This window comes from Pholcus phalangioides, unplaced genomic scaffold (assembly GCF_987345545.1).
Source record: "Pholcus phalangioides strain wild (caught in Gottingen) unplaced genomic scaffold, Ppha-v1.0 ptg000004l_1, whole genome shotgun sequence".
NCBI lineage: Eukaryota > Metazoa > Arthropoda > Arachnida > Araneae > Pholcidae > Pholcus > Pholcus phalangioides.
The window spans coordinates 12827976-12849994 of NW_028301597.1; the positions used below are offsets into that span (position 1 = coordinate 12827976).

The 22019-nt window shown below is 36.5% G+C and overlaps 1 protein-coding gene across 1 annotated transcript in view; it reads left to right on the top strand.

Annotated features, from left to right (window-relative positions):
- LOC149086554 (putative sodium-dependent multivitamin transporter) overlaps positions 1–20336 on the top strand; it is a 268467-nt gene extending 248131 nt beyond the window's left edge. Inside the window, exon 13 of the mRNA XM_089256024.1 lies at positions 13773–20336. Within this exon, the coding sequence (XP_089112150.1) occupies positions 13773–13835 (63 nt within the window). The 3' untranslated portion in view covers positions 13836–20336. The remainder of the gene's footprint in view (positions 1–13772) is intronic.
- Positions 20337–22019: the final 1683 nt, after the last annotated feature.

Here is a 22019-nt window from a genome sequence, read left to right on the forward strand (position 1 = left end):
GATAATCGTCCCGGGCCCCAGTGCTAGAGCCCTGTCAGTCCCCCCCCCATGTGGGCGTCATGATGATAACCCATCGGGAGGGGGCTGAATTCAAGTTGCAAGTTGGTAATGCCTTGTGATTGACCTCTTTCTTCTTAGCGTTGCACATCGTCTTTTTTTTTTTTTTTTTTAAGAGATTTTCTTTTACTTTTCCCTTGTAAATTATAAAAAGCATGATAAGGTAGGAATCACTTAAAATTTTAAGCCTGAAAAAATTAAGTCACCTCATTGGGCATTTGGCCTGTTGTGGCGTTGTATTTATATTAAGCGAAAATAGCCATTTTTAACATGATCATCAGAAGCACTCTATTATTAATTCTATTAATATAGACATATATGCAGAATTTTCTCTAGAGGAGGGAGGTTTAAATTTTTTTTCTTCTCAAGAGGGGGTTACATTTTTTCCTGCAAAATAATATAATATAATCTCGGCTTGAGCCCCTGGGCCAAGTCCTTTTTTTTTTGCCCTGCCCGGTCAATTTTCGAAAATTTCAACCAGTTTTCATTTTTGTGAGGCCCCTCTTCTCTTGAGGCCCCTGGGGTGGGCTCATGCGTTAAGACGACACTGGTTAGAACCCAAAAACCCCTCTTTGCGTACGCCAATGTATGTTATGTAGATAAGCTCGGACAGACACTAAAATTTACCTGCTCTCATTTATGAAATATAGACAGGTATGATTAACGGAATGGCGGAATGTAGTAAGAAGATACTGCAAATCTATTTACCAAATGTTTAAAATGTCCTATATTTTTTAATAATATTCTCTAGTTTATTACAAACGGATCAAACACGGTGAATTATTTTATTAGGCTAAGCACAATACAAGGACGAAAGGACGTGACCGAACACAATGAATACGCAGATCAAACTGCCCGCAAAAACAAAATAATCAAAAAGAAGTAACTTAAGTCACCATAGCAACCAATACTTCAAAGAAATGAGATGGAGAAGACAGTCCTTTGAAAAGGCTTGTAGCCCTTATACGTTGCATTATTATAATGCAATTTCATCAAATTCTACAATTACAATGATCAATAGATCAAGTTAATATTTATATAGGTGATCCACACACAGAAAGAATCAACAGATTTTAAAATATTTTTATGTATTTAAAGAAATTAGAAATACAGAACAATGTGCAATATACAAGTTTGGGAGACACTGGTATAGCGGACTGGCTCTCAACCTTTGAATGCCTGTGACCCTGTTGGTTCCTTTTTTTCTAAGTGTAAGGCTCAGTCATGCACACGAATAATGGTAGTAAAATATATAAAATGAAACCGTGAATCATTTACGCGCTCAGCGGTTGAGAAACACTGGTATAAAGAACATTTTACCCCAGCGGTGACCTATCGGCTACAAATTCTTCGGAATATGGACTAGGTCACCATTTCGGTTAGTAAGTACAGTATAGAGAACAGACATATACAGAAAATAAATTATATATATATATACATAGATTTGCGTCAAAATATATTTGAAATGATTGGAGTAATAATTTTTTGCTTTCCGAGCTCGAAAATAGCTCTTCACTCTCACTCATCACTTTTTTTAGTGCCTTCAAAATATTCCGATAACTTATATGAGAAGTTTAAATTTTGACATACGGTTGAAGCATTACTAGAATATAGAACTACTCTAGGAGATTCGCACTTGTATTCTGATTGATGAGTGTAAATGGAAGGAGGGGAGAAATAGGTTTTCTCTAACAAAGAAATGATATTGTGTTTAAGAAAAGTAGTTTCCGGTTGTTAGGAAAACAGCATGGAATCCTAGAAAACCGACCGAATCCTCAATAAAAAAAAGTTGAAAACGTTATTACAAAAGAAATTTCTACCCACATATTTCTCTTAGGAAGTTTATTTTTCCCTCAATCTTTTTATCAGGGACTCCGAATTGATACTAATTTATTAGTTACGATTTATTCAGTAATACCACAAAGTGAGAAGAAAAAACAAGACATTTCATCTCTGTGTTAAGTACAATGACTGAAAAAGAGGGGGTTGTCAACATTTCTCAGCTTCATGAGATAGCAGTTCCTCTTCTTAGAAAACACTCGTCAGGTTCTCTGTGGCAACACCTTCTAAGCTGCTCTAGAAGGTTTTGTCTGTGGTCATTTAGAGATTATTTCTGTTTCGCCACGGCCATTTTATGTACATAAATCTGTAGTCCCTGCTGTAATACTTGGACGGCCCCTAACATGTGGAATCACTGCTTGGGGAGGTGCTTATCAAACAAACGTACAAAAACTAGATAATATATATAATGAAATAAGATCCCGAATAACAAACACTACAGCAAACAATTATGTAACAAAATATCACAAACTAACTATAAGCATAGGCGTAAACTTCTATATGGCCCATGGGCCCGAGCCCCCCCAAAAATAAGTATGAATATGGCTTATTCATTTTGCAATGATGAAAATTTTTTTTAACCAAAAGTTGTCTTAATTATGAATTAGTTAATGGAAACACAATCTGCTCAAAATTTTAGTTCTTTTAAAAAATCTGGATGGTCTTTGGCTTTCTTGTTCCATGACAATACGTTTATCTCATTTCTTCCCTGCCGTTCAATCCCCAATTGCACCCTCCATCGGTTTTCCAATCCTTACTGCCAGAAGGCACGGCTGAGAGGAAGATTCTTTGAGGTGTTGAGGGGGCTCTTTCTTCTTTGCCTGTGGCAAAAACTGAGTGTCTCTTCTTTTGTTCACTGCGACCGGAGGACGGCCATGGCGCCGACATGAAAATAAGCCCAAAGATGCATGGAGGGGGAGGTTGAAAATTGGGAATGATATTGAAACCGAAATAAATTACACTCTATAAAGGAGAGGTGCCAGAACCTAGAGGCTGAGGTCATTTGAGCCCGCCGCAATAAATTTTGTAAGGGGACTGAGCCTCCCCAGTAATTACTGAAAAAAACCATTGTGCAATGCATTCTCCCTCTCCTTCGTACACGCTTGAGTCCCGTATATGCAGGAGGACCAATAACTTTTAGGCCCCCCCCCCCCAATGTTTTTTTGAAAAATATTGGGGAAAAAAAGCACATTCTAAATGCCCATTCATAACAGATCTTGAGGACCGATGCCGAAACATTTTTCAAGCCCCTTTACAATAAAATTTGACTGGGGGTGGGGGTAGAACATAGAATCAAATAAACAACAAGTGAATTATAATATTGATTTTAAAAAAGGAAATGAAAAATAAATGATAATTTTTCAAAGGTCCAAGACCAACCCCTCGACCGGGCTTTATTGGCCCATTCGTTAAGTCACCACTACATTTTAACAATGAATACAAAATATTATCTTTATAACTAAGGGATTCCTGAACTATTTACGGTCGCAGCACTCATGGAAATTTTAAATGTTGCCCAACACCTCAGCCAACGTCTTCCTAAAGAGTGTAGTCAATACCATAACCCTTGTTTTGTGGAACAGATTTGCACCCTCCACTAATATAATTTGACTGGCTCTTCATTTTCGTAAGAATGCTCATTTAGGAAGGAAAATTAGAATTTTTTTTTGAATTTTTGAGTAGGAAAACTGAACATCCTAATCTAAATTGTGCATGTGTATCAATAAAAATTGTACAAACTGTATAATTTTTATTGATGAGGTGACTGAAAAGGCAGTGACAGCAACGCCAATGAGGTATGTGATATCCCCGCCCCCTCAACGTTTTCTCCCCATCTGGTTGGGAATTTCGAAGATGAGAAACGAAACTAAAACTAATTCAATAAAAAGTTATCAATTAGGTCATTGCAAAGATGGCCTACTACACATTATCGATGAGGGGGGGGGGGAAAGGGAGATAGCCTACAAGTTGGCTACAACACTCATTCATTCATAAGAAAAATATCGCTCACAAATTGAAAAGAATTTCTTCAATTTAAAAAGTAAAAATTAATCTTCAATTATCTAAGGAAGCAGGTTGGCCACCCCTTTATAAATAGTGAAATGCATGCACAATATCGGTATGTAAGTGCCGCAAAATGTATCTATTTAAAATTCAATAAATCATAAATAGTCAGTCCTCGGTATAACGTCACTCGGGGACCAAATAAAAATGACCGGAATCTGCGATAACTTGATAACGAGTAATCCCATTTCACTAATTTTGTTGGCAAGGACTATAAAAGAGATGTTATAGGCATCCCCTATCCTGCATCAGGGCCTCAGGCTGGGGCCTTTGGTGGATATAGTGAATTTTTCGTGTGAAAAACAAAAAATGATGGAGGGGGGGGGGGATCGTCCCCCCGCACTGGAGCCCTGTTAGTCCAATACCTTCTAAAGCAGCTTGCTCTAGAAGGTGTTGGTTAGTCCCACCGTTGAGCGGGGGGGGGGGCATGTTTATAGTGCAATGTATGTCTGATGATAATAGTTATGACTTTACAACGAGATCTTTGGACGAGAGATCTTTTCAAGCCTCTCTCTCGGTCATCCGTTTATAAGATTTCAAATTGAAAATTAATTCAACAAAGAAAAATTATAGGTTTTCTTTCCATGTTTAGCTTTTCTTCTTTTCTTTTTCTTTTTCTATGAACACAGGACAGGACAGAAAACTGTTCAACAGAATACACCCCAACCCCCCCTCACTTGTTAACCTGGGAACTGGTTGACGGGTCGATATCGCTTCCTGTACGATCTCCTTCCTCATTGTTTGTACACCCCTCTGGAGGTAGCAATGTATTATATGATAGCAATAATGAGATGGATGTTGTAGTTTTCCTGTCAGCGGCGCTTTGACTATTTTTGTTCCACTATAGAAATTTAGTAGCCTTTCTAGAATACAACTGCCCTGAAGCGAGGCGGAGCATACACAAACACACACATATATATAGGCGAATTCCGAACAAAGACGCACCCGAATGGGCAGCCAGATGTATTGGAAATTTTTCCCTGAGGAAGCGTGAGAACTTTCCTGAAATTTTCAGTCATGGATACCGCCATCTAACTGAATCATGTGTTTATAGGTGTTTAAGTAACACACATCTATGTGTCCCTCCTTCAGGAAGCTAGCACAGTGTTACATTTTTATGTTGCCCAGATGTACTAAGCATGAGAAAAAAACGAAGAATAAGACATCCGAAATGTTCACAAAAGATGAATTCGGCTGGTCAAATCACCATTTGACCAGCCGAACTATAGTAGTTACAAAAGGTAATTGCCGACAAATGGTTGCGCATGAAGACGTGAGAAATTTTTCTGTACAGAGTTGACAATACCGAAAACAGGATTGTCATATTAACTATAGCATATAAGAAGAGGAAAAAACATCCAGTTGTTTTTGAATACAAGTGTCACCGTTGAGTGTTCATGTTACAAATTTTCAAGTCAACGCTGATCGATCGTTGCATCCTTACTCATCCTTCATGATGAAGGAATCATCATCAAAGCCCAATTTGTAGCAGAGCAACAATAATCTTGGTAAGTACAACCTCATTAGCAGTTTCACTAATTTTTTGGGAATTTTGCGATTGCATAAAATGATTATACAGATATTCTTGAGGCCAAAAGCTTTTACGACAAACATTGTTTGGAACAAGATTGCTAAAGAAATCTAAAGTACAGTAGGACCTCGATTATCCGAGAGTGGATTATCCGGAGTTCAGAAATTACAAAACTACGAAAGGTGAAAGAAAACTGACCATGAAATTATTGATCAGACAACACAAGAGATTTTGGTAATAATATTCGGTGATAGTGATTAGAAGAATGGGAACAGAGATTGTTATTGAAGTTATGATCAGTTAGATCAGAGTATCCTATAATGGGCAATATCGCCCCTTGGGGGCATGGAAAGGTCCAGGGGGGGGGGGGGAGATTGAGAAAAAAACAAATTCTGAAGAGGAGGACGATGAAACAAAAAGTTTGGAAAACTGCGAGTTGGATTATTCAAATTTGTTTTGCTTAAACAGTGGTCTCTAATAACAAGGAACAAAATAAGTCGAAAATAATTTGTGTAAAAAAAACATCTTATGACACCCAAATTTTTTGGTTTTTCTGCAAGTCAGGACCTTTGACTTGCAAAGTGCCCCTAGAAAAAAGTGGACAATTATAACCCTGCATAAATAGGGTCAAAGATGTTTAGTTTATTAGCGAATAGAGTAAATACTGTGCTGTTTAAATTAAATGGGCCACTTCATGCAGAAATTAGGACAGGTTCAGAAACTATATAATTGTATAAATAGGTTCTTGTGTGTATTTTTTGCGTAAATTTAAATGTGAGTATTTGACATGAACAACATGAGGATACAATAAATATTTATTTTAAATCAACGAAATGTATAAATATGCGTTTCATTCGAACTGTTTGCTATTGCTGCTATGTTTGGTTATTCCTGGTGATTTAAACCGTGGTTTTCGATAGGCCGTGGTCAGCATTACATGATTGAAAATTTTTATATCGTTAGATTATTAAGTTATTTTTGTTAAAATTAATTTTTAGGATAAAATATGAATGGCATATCTATCACGTGGGTGTTTATGGTCAATACTGATACCAATTGATTTATTGAAAATGATTGCAAATAAGATAATGCTTGACTAAAAATAATTACCGGTCCTGTAAATTTTTTACATACATCAGTAGTATATGAGCAAAAAAACACTCTACGTTGAATATAAGTGTTATACAAATACTAAAATTTCGGTTAATAAGCACTCTCTCAGACGTATATTATATGTAAACAAAGATTTTCCCCCTTCTGATTTATGAATTAAAAAAAAAGTATTTATACTTTTACTGATATCAGTATGACTTCAGTATTATACTAATACTGAAGTGTTTGTTGTTAAGAAAAATAAGCGAGCTGCTATGCCAATGGATTTTTAAACGTTTGCTATCTGCGGCACACCTTAATATTAATAGCAACTGATCACCTATGTTGGCCAAATAAAATCGAAACCAATGTTTTTATACCCTCTATGGTTCTCCTCCATAAAACGTATTGAAAATTATTTTTTTTCCAGAAACCGATGTAAATTGGCACTGTTAGCATATTTTTAACTGAAACAATACATCATCACAGCAATTTAATTAATTATACTGGATTTAACTAGCTAAAATAATTAATTAAGGGTAAAATATAGTCTGCCTTAATTTTAATGTTATCTATAAACAGATAGAATTTTGCTCAGCAAAGTTGAATAGTTTCGTCCTTGAATTTTATTTCCATTTCCCTCAATTTGGTGCTATAATATAAATCTCTGAGCACGTAAAATTGGGACAGCTCTCAAATATGACACCAACAAGGAATCAGCTTTTTCTAGATAGATAAAAATTATTGTACTTATATAGCTGTACCTTGTACTGAAATGACACTAAAGGATGTACTTTCTGAAACACCAAAAAACCTGTTTGTGTTTTTTGACCATTTACCATGTCTATTCAAAAATCAACGGGACTATATAGGGTTAATGCGCAAAAAAAGTTGCTCTTCCTTCATATTTTTTGGATTGATTTCATAATGAGATTATCACCATATCAGATATTATCTACACCGAACTTTCATCATTAATTACGCAATAATAATTTTCTCATTATTAATACGTGAAAGAGCTCAGTATGGTGTTGCATTTTTCCTCTCTTTAAACACTACTCACTCAGACATTTTAATATTTTTGTTTTGTTTGTTTATATTGAATTTTTTGCAAATCAAATACGGTACTCCTGTACTATATTGAAATGCACATTATTGAACACAAATGAAACGAAATTAAGTATTTCTGCTCGAAGAAATGCCGACCAACAAAAAACCAAAATATCAAATCGTAATATTTGCAGTGATTTTGTCCTCTTACCCCCACCCCCACCTCTAAAGAGAAAAAGAAATGAACATGAAGTAAAATCATTTGTCAAACATTTTATAGGATAGCGGCTCTGGCTGCATAAGCCTATATGACCATGCTTTTTGAATTTTTCATCGAGTATAAATTTCAATACTGTTTTAAAACATTGAATGATTCCTGTTTTGATGTCATTTGAATATAGCCGATCTTGACAAATCAAAAACTATGTAGGAAACAGCCATATTCCTGAAGAGCCAAGCATGGTTTTTGCTGAAGAAAAACGGTCCGAAATGATGTTTTTTAGATTTTTTCAGGACTTACGGAGACCCCCCCCCCTCTCCCATGTTGAAAGCCCCACTGTTTTCGTCATCCTATGATTCCACTCTAGCAATCACATGCACAGAATGTTTGGTGCCGATACCGATTTTCTAGTCGCCATGGTGACCTGGAGCCCGAGATTTGTCAAGCCCTGGTATATAGGGACAGGGTTCGTACCCTCCTTGAAAATCCTTGGAGAAAAAGTTCATTTTCAAGTATTTAAAAGTCCTTGAAAAAAATTATAATCATTTTCAAAGTGTTCCCGCGGATGCGACCACGGAATGGAGGTGGCTTCAACAATATCTGTTGCAAGTTCCGAAATGAACTGACTGCTAACGGAGGTTGATTGTTGACTGTAGATGCACGCAAAAACAGTTCTTTAAAACAGAACTGATTTTTTTCAGAAGAGCTGAACTCGATGCTTTATTGACTTTTTTCTTGAATATAGAAATCGAACGACACAGACGAATTTTTTGTTTAAGTTTATAAATAACGCATTTTTGTATTTCAAATCTTGAAAGGAACATCATAAGAGTGCTTGAGGTTTATGAAACAGCAATGTTATGCCAATCTTAGTGCTGTATTTCGAGTAATTTTTTTTTGTAATATAATTTTTTCTTGATTTCAATTTCATGAAATATGGTTTTGAATTACAATAATTTTTAGTTTTCTTAGGGAAATTTTTGCGGAAGAGTAAGGTAGAGATAACGTTTCAGTTATACGATTTTTGCATTTATACGACGCTTTGACCCGACTGTTCGGCGACGTGCTTAAAAACCTCGCTTATACGACGCGACGAATAAACGAGGTTCCATTGTATGGGGCTTGAGCCCCCCCCAACATTTTCAATAACTTTATGCCCTTGACTATAAGGCAAAACTATATTTATAGACTAATAAGATTTTCATTTTTATACAATAAATGGTTTGAAACGAAACAAAATAGAACCTCATCTAGATTGAATAACATATCTGATATATATTGATGCTTATCTATTTACTGTTTGGTCCACTAACTATAGCGATGGACAGAGATTGCTTCAACCAGTTAGCATGGCATCCAGACAGGGCCGGTCTTAAACCTACTGGTGCCCAGTGCAAAAACAGTAGTCAGTGCCCACCCCCCCTCCCCAGGCGCGAATCCAGTGATGTGTCAGAGGAGGCAATTTTTTACTAGTCATTACTGTCCTGTAAAATACGGGACAGATTCATTCTACCATATTATCAGACTCTAGGTGTGATGATTGTCCCATTGCCCCCTCTCCCCTCTTGGTTGGATATTAAGGGATGAAGTCGGAAAAGCTTCTTCTAGAATGGGAATACTGCTATTTAACTATTAAACATGCATAAAACCCCAACTTGTTTGATTTAATTATGAGATTTAAAAAAAGCAAAACGCCACACATTTATGCAGGATACTCATCACAAAGGAAATCTATCTTCATACTTATTTTAATTGAATTTTATGGCAAAATTCATGTAGTGCATGCATCACGTACGGGCTAAACTGATATTAAAAGTGGTTAAATTAAAGTGATATTTTTCCATATGATTTCTTTCATATTTATAAGACTCTCATGAACTTCATTTGAAATTATCCCTTTCAGACCCAGTACTAAGAAACAGAAGGGGCAGGCAAACACCAGCTAAAGCACAAGGCCCTGCAACTTGAGCAGGCCCGTAACTATTCTGAGGCAACTTGGGCTGCGCAACAAGCTGAATGGGGGGGGGGGGGGGGGTGCTTGTAACTCCTCCTTTTTCTGAACATAACTATTTCAAGGAGACTCCAAAAAAAGACCGCTCCCAAGAAAGCTTGCTACGGCCCTGGGCAGAAGCAGGGCCGTCTTAAGAGCATCATGCCCCCCGACCAAGTGGTTTTTCTGAGGCCCTACCTAGTAAATTCTAGAAAATTTTAACTAGTTCTCATTTTCGTCACGCCCCTCTACTCTTGAGGTTTCTGGGCCGCTCCCGGGTGGGCCCATGCATTAAGACGGCACTGGGAAGGGGTTGTTTTTTTCACTCTGTAGATTTTTTTTTTAACCTCAGGGACTTTTTCTTTAATTTCAACAATAACGCACAATTCTTGAAGTTTGAGCTGAACATCCCTGATGTTAAAAAAGAATATCTAAAGTGAAAAGAAGCACCCCGCACGTTTGTGCATACAGGGTCTAAAAGGATTATGCATAATCACCGGTAAAAGCGATAAAATGTTGCGAAATTTATCGAACTTACCGAGATGATTGATGTTTGTGAGACTTGTACAGAGCGAACTGTTCTAAAAAAGGAGTTAGATCTATGGTTCTATTATTTCGAATTTGCTCAGCTAATCGTAACTTCCAACTGTTCTTCCTACATCTTTTAATGGCAACAAAAGACTACTCACAATCTGCTCCTGGAAAATCTTGCATTTCTCTCTTTCAGATGTTATCTTTCCATTTCCTAAGAACTTAGTTCCAGAACTTCTTTTTTTATTGTTTCGCGGTGCCAATCCAAATGTTTTCCAATATGTTTCCCAAATGTTTTCCACTGTGCCTCAAATCGTAATTAATATATAAGCTTACCTTACAATTACAGGCGACTAAATTAATTTCACACTATGATTCGTATTCCCAAATAATGTATAACCTAGTGGAAAAATTGCATGTTTTAATAAACTGGCAAACTATTTAATTAAAAGTTTATTTGCTGAGACATATCACTCTTACACCTAGTACGTTACCAAGGTGCAAAAACAGAATTGGGGTGGGGGGGGGGGTCATGATTGTGGAATATGGTTTGCAAAGCTGTTTAAAAAAATCAAAATGAATTTCCCACATACATTCCTCATTAGTTTCTTGAAAGGGAAAATATGTCTTTTTAGAGTCCCATTGTGGCCACACCTTACCCAGGCCTCCTACACAGAGATACTGTCTAGGAGCTAAGCCTACAGCCTCATAGGAGGCTTTACCCTTACTCACCATCTATCTGGAACAAGATCCATGAAACTCCGAAAAGATGTTCAGTTGTGCATATATGGTTTGTTACAATTTTCGACACACACATATGTTGCACTCAGGGGCGGCTCGCGACAAAATCTCTACCCGAGCGGGACCTATTTTTGGGTCCCCTGACCTCCCCAATTAGAAAAAAAACTTTTGTTTCAATTTCTTCGTTTTGATGCGTTCAAAGGAGCAGCGATATTTTAAGTCATAACACATCATGTCAAACTTTTTTTGCCCTTTTACCTTGGCGCTCCTTCTAGAGTGGACAGAAATCGTTTACCAATTTTTTTCGCCCTTTTACTTCGGACTTAACGCTCCTCCTAAAGAGTGCACAAATATGTTTTCCTATTTTTTTTTTTTTTTTTGCGTTTCCACTTTGGATATGACACCCCTCCTAAAGCGAGCAGAAATCATTTTCTGTACTTTCTTTTACTCTCTGACGCCGGATTTGGTGCTCCTACTAGAGGGGGCAGAGATCATTTTCTCTAAATTTTTTTCGCCCTGTCTATCTCAGACTTGGTGCCTCTCTGATAGCAGCACAAATACTTTTTCCTAATTTTTTTTTTTTTTTTTTTTTGCCCTTTCACTTCGGATTAGACGCCCTTCTAGAGCACACCCAGTCCACTGAGCTGCCCCTGGTTGAACTAATGGGAAAGTCTGGCGAGCGGGAGACTGGCCAGTGATCGGGGGCACCGAAGTACATGGGTTTTCTCGTGTGAGCACATTTTTCTTTCTCCTTGTGTGGCAGGTAGGAACGAGGTGCAGGTGCAGGATCCCTATTTAAAATGGTCAGCAAATCATAGGTTTTAATTCATTCATTGTTTTTTTTTTTAAATATTTATTCAATATTTTTTTTCGAAATACTGTAATGTATTGGCGATTCGATTGTGCGTTTTTAATTCCAGTAATACAAGTCGGGAAAAAAGAGGCATGAAAGGCCTCTGTCTCAAACTATTTCCCACATCAGAAGACACCTTCCAATTCTTGTAATACTCCTCACAACACAGGAAAACACTTTGGCTTTCAATAGTAGAAAAATTGGGTGACCAAGGGTGATTCCTCCATTATTTTTATTCTTTAAAGCACAACAAAAAAGAAAGAAATTTTGTCGTCTTCCCCAAAATCTCCTGCAGGGATAAACGGAAAGAGCTCAAGAGAGAGTGTGTATTTTTATCTGACCAAAATCACTATGTACTGTACGTATATAGGTGCACTGCCCATCGATTCTTTTCGTTTCAAAAAATAACGACGTATTAATTAACCATAATATTATATACACACAAACCTCCAATTTTCGATCATCTCGATCATTTTTCATGTATATTTTATAGTTATTTTTTTAAATAAGTATTTTAAAGATATTTTTCGAGTAATGTATGTTTAACGCGTTTCGGTGCCCCTTCTCATTTCGCGCTGGTGCAACTGCACCGGTCGCACTGCGCTAAGACTGCCCCTGCATCCAGAGCATGATGTCCTTCTTTATTACTATTACCATCTTACAATGCAGGACGGTGCTGTCATCTATAAATGGTATTAAGTAGTAGATATATTACAATATCAAATGCCAATGAAAACGTTATTCCAAAAGAGTTATAGATATACTGCCCCAAAAATAATGAACCTATACCATGCAATTAATCGTACAAATAATAACATAAGATTTAATCATAATATATTAATATTCTCAATAAACACTAGTCTAGAATCCATATTAAAACAATAATAGATCGCTAAGCAAAACACAATTAAAATAATTCATTCTAAAAACTTCAAAAATGTAACCATTCCTATAAAATACATTTAAATATATGATTGTATGTCAACTGACTAATTGTATATGTTTATATTTAAATATATATATATCTAAAAATATATATATGACTTTATAAAATATTAACCAATTAATATTGTAACAAGGCTGTTGCATAATCCAATTAACTCTTTAATCTTATTTATATTGACCCAGTGGAAGGACTTAAAAGTGTACCTTTAACTGGTACAAAATTGGTACTGGAGAAAAGCAAATACCATGATCATGGCCCCACATCCTAGAGCAGGGCCACTTTTGGGGGGCCAGCCCAGACTTTTCACGGGCTCCTCTATAGTTAATTTATAGCTTGAAAAAACAAAAATAATGGCAATTGTCCCAGGCCCCCGACCATGATAGAACACCTGTTCTATTAATAATTTTCATATAAGAAGACATTCCATTTCAGCATGTTTTGCAATCCTATTGAATATCTCTGCAGTGTAGCTGTCATTTTGACTGCTACCGTAGTATTCTAGTAGAACTTCATATTACCACCAAACCAAAAATATTCATATGTTAGGAATCTAAGAGCCTCAACAAGATGAGAAAAGTCATGAAATTTCAAGTACCTGAAATAAACCGTTTGTGTGTAATCGCATGTCAAAGTAGGTTTGCGGTCAAAATGACCTCTTCATTTCTTCTGGCTTTAAAAGAAATTCTTATTTTTTTAATTTTTGTGATTTCTTTGACCCTTTTCTCCTTTCGTGACTTTTCCATGATGGTAGACAGACCCTGTTTTTGTTTCATTGTAAATATTAAATGACAAAATTGTTTGTACAAATAGAATTGCTTGATGTTATTAAAAAAATGCTGAAGTTATTTTGCTTTTCAGGTTGACAGTTTGCCAGAAAATTTGACAGCACAAAATAATATACTGGAGGAAAGCAAGCTCTGACATCCCATTTCCTTTTCTAATTGTAGAAGTCTTGTCGAAAACAGAGACCTGCAAACATAATGGGGCAGAAGTATGAAGTTTGGTTTAAAATGTAAAGAATGATATGCATTATGTATATTGTGTTTCATGACATTATTTATATATATATATATATGTGTGTGTGTGTATGTCGTACATTTAACTGAAACTTAAGAATATATATATAGGCATGCATTATATCTTTGTATGGGGAGGGGGATATGTGTGTCCAAGATTCCTCACATACTGTAAATTTTATTTGTATGTATGGTATTAATGTGGGTAAGGCAGGGATAAAAGAGTTCTTTTATAAAACTTGAAAATTCAACCAGTAAACGTATTGGTTACATTCAATTAAATATCCTTATTGGTTTTTTTTCCATGTTTTGTAAAAGATCTTCCATCAAACTTTTATAGTGTAATTTCGACCTAAGGCCATTATTACACTATAAAAGTTTGATGAAATCCCTTTTATAAAACAAAAAATCCAGCCAATAAACCTCATAGGTTATATTCGAGCAAATGCAATCGATAATCTTATTGGTTGAATTTTTTGAATTTTATAAAAGAACTTTTAGAAAACTTTTATAATGTAGTCCCAGCCTAAGAGACATTGATGTGTATGACAGTGGGTGTAGAAACCTGTAAGAAACTTGTGTTTCTATTTCATTGATGGCATGATTATCCAAGAAGTGTTCTTTTGTGAAACGGTTTTTTTGGAAGTTCTTCACTTTCAGATGAATGAGTGAATTTTATCTAGTACATAACTGCACACTTATTTCTGAAATTGTTGCACTAAAACTTCAAGAACAGTGAAAATATTGTAATCTCTCTATTTCCAGACTTTGTTTGGATTGTGCTGTTTTAAGATCTAATTTGCTCATCAATTTCTTTTCAAAGCTCTCTTTATTATCCCTAGTTATTTAGAATTTCTTTATTCAACTATTACATAATGTTATTGGTTCGTTCTATACTTTTTGGAGACTTCTACGGTTTCATTGCAAATTAAACACAATGGTTTATTCCTTATTTCATATCACTACCTGTGTAACTGTTTTTAAAATAGTGTAATTCAGGGGTCTCCAACTGTGTGGCATGAACATTTGTCAAGGGCACTGTGGAGCGGTGGCCCAACAAAGGTTTTTTGAAGAGATTCTTTGTTGAACTACTCTGGGGAGCCACGGACAAGCATTGATTAAGGTAAGGGGTGGAAAAAGTTGAGAACCCCAGGTGTAATTTGTGCTTCTGTTTTCTGCCAGAAAAATATTTAGTGACTTCATTTCTTTTACAATAATGGTCATGATTTAAGAAAAAAAACCTTATCCCTCCCCCCCCCCCCCCACACACATTAGCCAGTGTACCAGGAAACAGTGAAGGAGACCAGCATGCCAGAAATTTAAGTCACAAATTCAGATAATTATAATCATAATCACTAAGAATCTGATTTGAAAGTTCTTTTCTCTGTATTTTAGGATCTGTTCTACAAACTACGTCAAGAGATTTCTAGTTTTATACTTGGTCCTTGCTGACACAAATCTTGATTTTAATTAAAAATTTCGGGTGCTAAGCATATTGATTTGTATAAATTAGACGAGTAGAATGGAGACATAACTTTTATTCCAAGGTCATGCTTGTGAAATTGAATAAGCAGATTAGAAAAGTGAAGGTTGTATAATAAAAAAAATTATTAAATATTTCTAAAATCCCTGAACATGTAGAAAAATGTGCAACAAAATGCAATAATCTGTATTTCATATTAGGTTGATGATGATTAAATTACAGCAATAAGTAACTCCCCAGTTCTAATTATTGTTATAAAATACCTGAACAAAATGTTTGCTACCATAAAAACCATTATTTTATTCTGATTAGCTTATTTATTCAGTACTTTGTATAAATTGATAAGTCTTTTGAATATATTGTCAGACCTGCCAACTCTCCAGATTTAGGCGGGAGACTCCAGATTTTTCATCCTTCCTCCCGCTCTCCGGATTTGTTAAAATTTCTCCGGATTTTGGCAGAAAATTAGATTTCACGTTGTCGTGGCGTCAATAATTACCGTCGTCGTTTATAACTAGGGAAAACACCCGTAGAGGTCAGCCGTAGTCATTTTCATCGAGCAGCCGTAAAAAAAAAAGTCTTTGTGACCGCATTTAAGCAACTGGCAAAGATGCGACTTTGTTTTCGTAGCATTTATCGGCAATCATTTATCAGGGGCATGACCTTCGTTGCCGAAATTCCTGTATAATCGTTATTGTATTCCATTAACAGCCGCGCTGTAAACACGTTTTTTCGCCCGCAGCTTTGTAATTTGAATTTTTTTAATTGTTTCTTCCGATTAAAAGTGTTCAGAAAGAAAATATAAAACTTCAAGCTATATACAGCTAAATATAAAGCTTTTAAGAATTCATATACCCAAGATTATCAATCACTGATAGCATCCACGAAAGGAAACACATACTTTATGAACATGTAGATGTGATTTCTCTATTCTGCATGGAAAGACTGGCATAGAATTATATTCTTCTCAGGGGCAATGCAGAACGTGCCTTGGGGGGGGAAGAGAATGTAACTTTTTCTTAATTTATTTAAAAAAAAAAAATTTCGAAAAAAAATGGTATGAATTTTTTTTTTGATCGAGTCTATGAGTGTCGAGGGGGGGGGGGGGGGGGGTAGGTATTCCCCTCGGGAGAATCTTCGGATTTCAAAAGTTGGCACGTCTGTATTGTGATCCTTATCAAACTCCAGTATGCCAGGAATGGATAAGACTCCAACATTCAAAAATCTGGTGTCCCTTGATTTTTATAGCATGCTGGACAATGCGGAAAAATAAGGTACATTCATACCAAATACAACAATAGCAGTCAATATTTTATTACATAGCGTTAGTTCAGTCAAACTTTATCTCGAAATGCTTCTGAAAGTAGATGTTACTTCGAATTCTGAAACCTTCACTTCAAGATAGCATATTACACTGGAAATTGAAATTACTTGAGCTATCGAACATAACTTCTTATAAAAGTTTAAATGTGAAACAGAAATAGAAGCTGAACTGCTTTGAATAAAGATTGAGAACCACTGATCTAAATTATTCAAATTATTTTACTTCAATATAATTGAATCGCTAAATGTAAAAAAGGTTCACGTCACATTTTTAAAATTTTTATGTTTTGATGGATTCGTGTAATAGAGACGACAATTATAGGCGGAGATAGACTTGGAAGTCTGGGGGGCACGATGATGATGATGTCAATTCATATGTACATTTGATCAGTCGACTCCACAGTGCCACCCCATATCTCTGCCCATGACGACAATGCATCGTTTTCTGGTAAAATGGGTCAAGTCTTGCCGCTAGATGTTGAGAAAAAATGAATGTTAAAAGTAAAAAGGTGTCTAGTCCAGGACATGACCCTTTTTACATTTAGTTCTCAAGAACGCTAATAGGTGGCAGCAGGGTTTTCTGTTGAGTTACCTTCATAAGAAAGTTTTCTTAGTTTACAATGCTTTTGTTTCATTCTTTCTTGATCAAGTGTGATTGTTATTTGACATTATTAATAAAACGTAATCGTCAGTGAATCATGGAAGTAACATCAGACTGTTCAGACTCTTCTTCCTGTCAGGAGGAAAACGTCTCGACTAAGCAAAGGAAACGAGGAGTGAGAAATGCCTCAGAAAAAGTTTACCCTGTGATAAGAATTTCGCCCTGATAAAAAGACTTATCAAGAAGAATGAGAGATTGTACACAGTGGACCAAATGTAGATTTGATCAACCAAAATGCATCAAAGTTTACTGTAGTAAAACTTGAAAGTAAGGACATTATTGATTTCAAGACGAGGTGGCCTAATCTCTACAAGAAAGTCTTATGTTTGGAAAGCAGGGGAAAGAATGTTTCAAAAGAACAAAAGGCTATTATAAAGGCTATTGCCAAATACCATCAAATTTTTCTTCACAAAGATTCACCCCATACAGTGGAATGTACACGATAAATCAATGATATTAGCTCACGAATCTTCCCACAAAGAAAACCTAGTGTACCACTAATAATACCCCAAAGCAAGGCTTGTTCATCCACAAAACTTACAACAACAAAAAAAAATGGGCTTGAATAAAACAAAAACATACATCCCCCAGAATGATTTTTGGGAACAGATGTTTAGTGCACGAACCATTATCTCATTAGAAAGGCAACTGGAGGAGACTTTTCATTGGGGAATTGGGGCTCTAAAATGTTTAATTGTGAAAAGGGGCATGTTTGTATCAGACTTTACTCTCTCACGGCTATTCTTAAGCAATTAAAATTTAAAATCCTCTCTCAGGGCTTCATTAAATGCATTACACAGGCACTACAATCAAATTTTTTACTAAAAACAAATTATTGGAGAAGATATACGTTTTTTGCCTCCTGAAAACTTGAGAAAATGAGATGACCCCTTTTTACATTTAGCGATTCAATTATAGCATGCATGTTATTGTAATGTGGTAAAGCCATAAATTTCTCAGTTATGTTATATATGGGGGGACTTGAACCTATACCTACATTTGTTTGTGTGCTCTAATTTTTCTTATTTTGTGGAAGCAAATTGACAGAGCTTAAAGGGGAAAGAGCATGTGCATTTCAAAAAGAAAAAAAATGAAAATACAGTAAAACCTCTTCTTCCTCAAAACTACCACATTTTGTTGGAACTAAATGTGCCCCATAGACTTAACATTACAGGTAACGCCAAACAACGGCTACTTTAGACATGGAGTCGGAAAAAAAATATGCATATCGCTATGAGAAAAATAATTTTCAAACTGATTATCGAGGAAGTTCCCCCTCCCACAACTCTCTATGCAGGGGATAGGATTATTTGTGCTTTCTTTTCTGGGTACAAATGCAAGATGGGTATATTGAAGTACTGAAGGCAGTGGAGAGGGGCAGAATGGCCGCTTAAGTGATCTATAGTTGTGCTGCGGGCCACTTAAACTTAAGTGATCTCTAAATACGCCATGGGTCACTCAAGTGATCTGTAAATGTGCTGCAGGCCACTTGAGTGATCTGTAAATGTGTTGCAGGTCACTGAAGTGATCTGATGTGTCCATTCTTACAAAATTAGGTTTGAGAACATGCCACATTTGGCCTGTGCCATGTGTGGAGCATGTATGGTCTAGTTTAGCAGTTCCCAAAGTGGGCAATACCGCCCCCAGGGGATGATGGAATGGTCCAAGAGGGCGGTAGAAGCTATGGGTTTAGTATAGGAACCTATGGACTGACTTGAGTTGGGGGCGATGGGAATAAAAAATTTCTAAAGAAAGGGACAATGGAACAAAAAGTTTGGGAGACTATGGTCTATAGTAACTAGGCTCTAGTTGATCCTGGGTGGGAATAAAGAACTATTTGGAGTTGCTGGAACGCAGTCTTGGTCCATATCAGCTTTTCTCACCAAATCATTTCTGCTGTGTTCTACCTCAGCATTGCAAGCTTAAATTTTAGGATGCCAAAATAAAGCTGCAATCGATTTAACAGGCCTCCAACTAGATGCTTGGTTAACAGAGGCAAGCACACGCATTTTGGTGCCCCCCTTGTAATGTTGAAAGAGTTTAAAGAATGAAATTTGCATCCCCTCTGGTCCAGCACCAGAACCACCTGATTCCCCTCTAGTGCCCTGTCAATTAATCAATTATTTGCGAAATATACAGAAAACTAGATGTGTGAAGATGGTTATTTTCTGAGATGATTTTTTTAGGAAGGAAAAACTTATTTCTACCTTTACCGGGAATCGAACCTGGCCCCTTGTTTGCCGGACAAGTGCACTCACCAATAACCTACACAGAGATAGAGATTTCCCTTCCTTGAAGCATATATATCCGGAATGGGACTATGCAGTGGACAGTGACACAATCAGCTAATAGCTCAGATGACGATAACGGGCCACCAGATGGCATCTGGTCATGTCAGCAGGGCTATAATGTGCCTTTTTGGGGCCCCGGAGCAGACTTTTCCGTGGGGGCCCTTCTTGAAAAGGTTGTTATTATGCAAAATTTAATTTTTTGGAGGCCCCCTATTCAGCTCACAGTTGTCCCAGCGTAGTTATGGCCCTGTGTATCACACTGTCCCGTTTAGTATAAGATCCGGCAAACAAGGGGCCCCAGGTTCGATTTTCCAGGTAAAAATAAGTTTTTTCTTTCCTAAAAAAAATCAACATCTCATAATCATCTTCACACAACTTTCAGTTTTCTGTATATCTTGCATAAACAAGTGTAGAGTGATATGTCATATAATCAATTATCATAATATAACAGTATCAATATAATCATATATTCTAATATAATTATCATAATCAATTACAGACAGTGTATTTACAGGGGGGCTAAGCTGGCTATAGCCCAGGGCGGCAAATTTTGAAAAAAACCCCTTTAAATTCACGTTTTGTAAACGTATTGAAGTTGTATCGTAAATAATATGTAATTATTAAAGCATATTGTTTATTTTTTTTTTATTTGATTGTGTTTTCTCCACATAGACTGCTGTTGAAGTAAAAAGTATATGATTATCTAACCTTCGTATTTACAGTGTTATTCACCGTTTTTTCCCAAATAGTATTGTCACTAGTAGCGGTGGGAGGGTGAGTAGGTGTCCAGCGAAGCATACAGCACTTATTTCCGATTAGAATACTGAAGGTGTTGGAAAAGATGTAGTGTTCAGCTTACATCCCCTAAGAAGGGGGGGGGGGGGGAGAAGAATTTATCTTCTTTGGAGGGCTATCTTGGAGGGTGTTGGTACAGTGGTCTGGAAGGAAAAAAGAAAGGGGGGCGTTTTCAAACACCCGTTTTACTAGGTTTTCTGAATATGGGGGGGGGGGGAAATTTCCTCTTTTTAGTCCTAAAAAATGCACTCCTGTAGAATGAGTAGACTGGAGAATAAGAATCTTCTGCAACAAAGATTCTTTTATTGGCGCCGGTCGGAACTTTGGTGAAAGTTTTTGGGATATATCATCTGGGAAAACAGGCTAGGGGTAAACGCCAATAAAACAGTGTTAAGTGGCTAAAAAGGTTTACGGAAAATTCACCGCCTGAAAATTCGCAGCTAGGTCACTCACCTACTCACTGGGTCACTCACATACTCACTGGGTCACTCATTCACTCCTCTCTCACTGACTCAGTAACTCAATCGGTCACTCCCTCGCTAACTGACTCGCATCGAACTGTTGTCGGTGAATTTTCCTAGTGGTGAATTGCATGGCGGTGAATTTTCCGGACACGGCTAAAAATCGGATGGATGGATTCGATTACGATAAGATTTTTTTCATTTATTTAGGAACCGAAATGGGAAGAAGCTGGTCAATCCAGAACAACATCCGTTTGCAGCTCCTAATTGGAATATAAAGAAATTAAGGTACAGAATAGGGGGGGGGGGGTCACACGATTCTGTTTACTGGTCCTATAAGGATAAGGGCAGCTCTGCTCATGTGACGTTTTCCTGAAAACAAAAAAGGGTGGAACTTGGCAGAACCAACATTTTTATGAATTGTTATACAGTATATTACAAAACTACATTCAGTTATAAACGCAGGATTAACAACAAGAAAAACGGAAAAAAGCTGCTCATCGTTATACTTTTCCTTGGCAAATGTCAAATATAGCTACTCGTTCATGCAATTTGTATTTTGTGTGACTTTTCTTTAATGATAATTTATGAACAATCGCCACAATTCAATCTTAAATAATTTGGATTTCTAAGGCATTAGATGCACGTGTTTCTATACGATACATCGATAAATTGAAGAAAATTTGAGCTAGTACTCTTTTGAGAAATTGAAGTAAAAGGGGAATATTTCTTGTATTTTAGTTTCATTTTGGGTGCAAAGCCACATGAAACTGACTCAAATCCTGGTCTTAATACTGTTAAATCGTGTTTTTTCTGCAATCTTTATACTGTTCTATTACTTGCTTTCCAGATGTGTAACAAACACGACAGGTGAACAGTTTACATTTCACATTTGCAGTTTGAAATATTTCTGTATATCGAAGATACAACCATGTGCCAAAAGGGAAATTTTCTGAGAGCCGTTTGAAGTGTTTTTAAAGTGGATATCACTGTTATTTATTGAAACAGGATTTCATGTTCTATGCCTATTTATACATACAGGGTGTTCTGTTAATGGATTGACAAATTCAGAGGG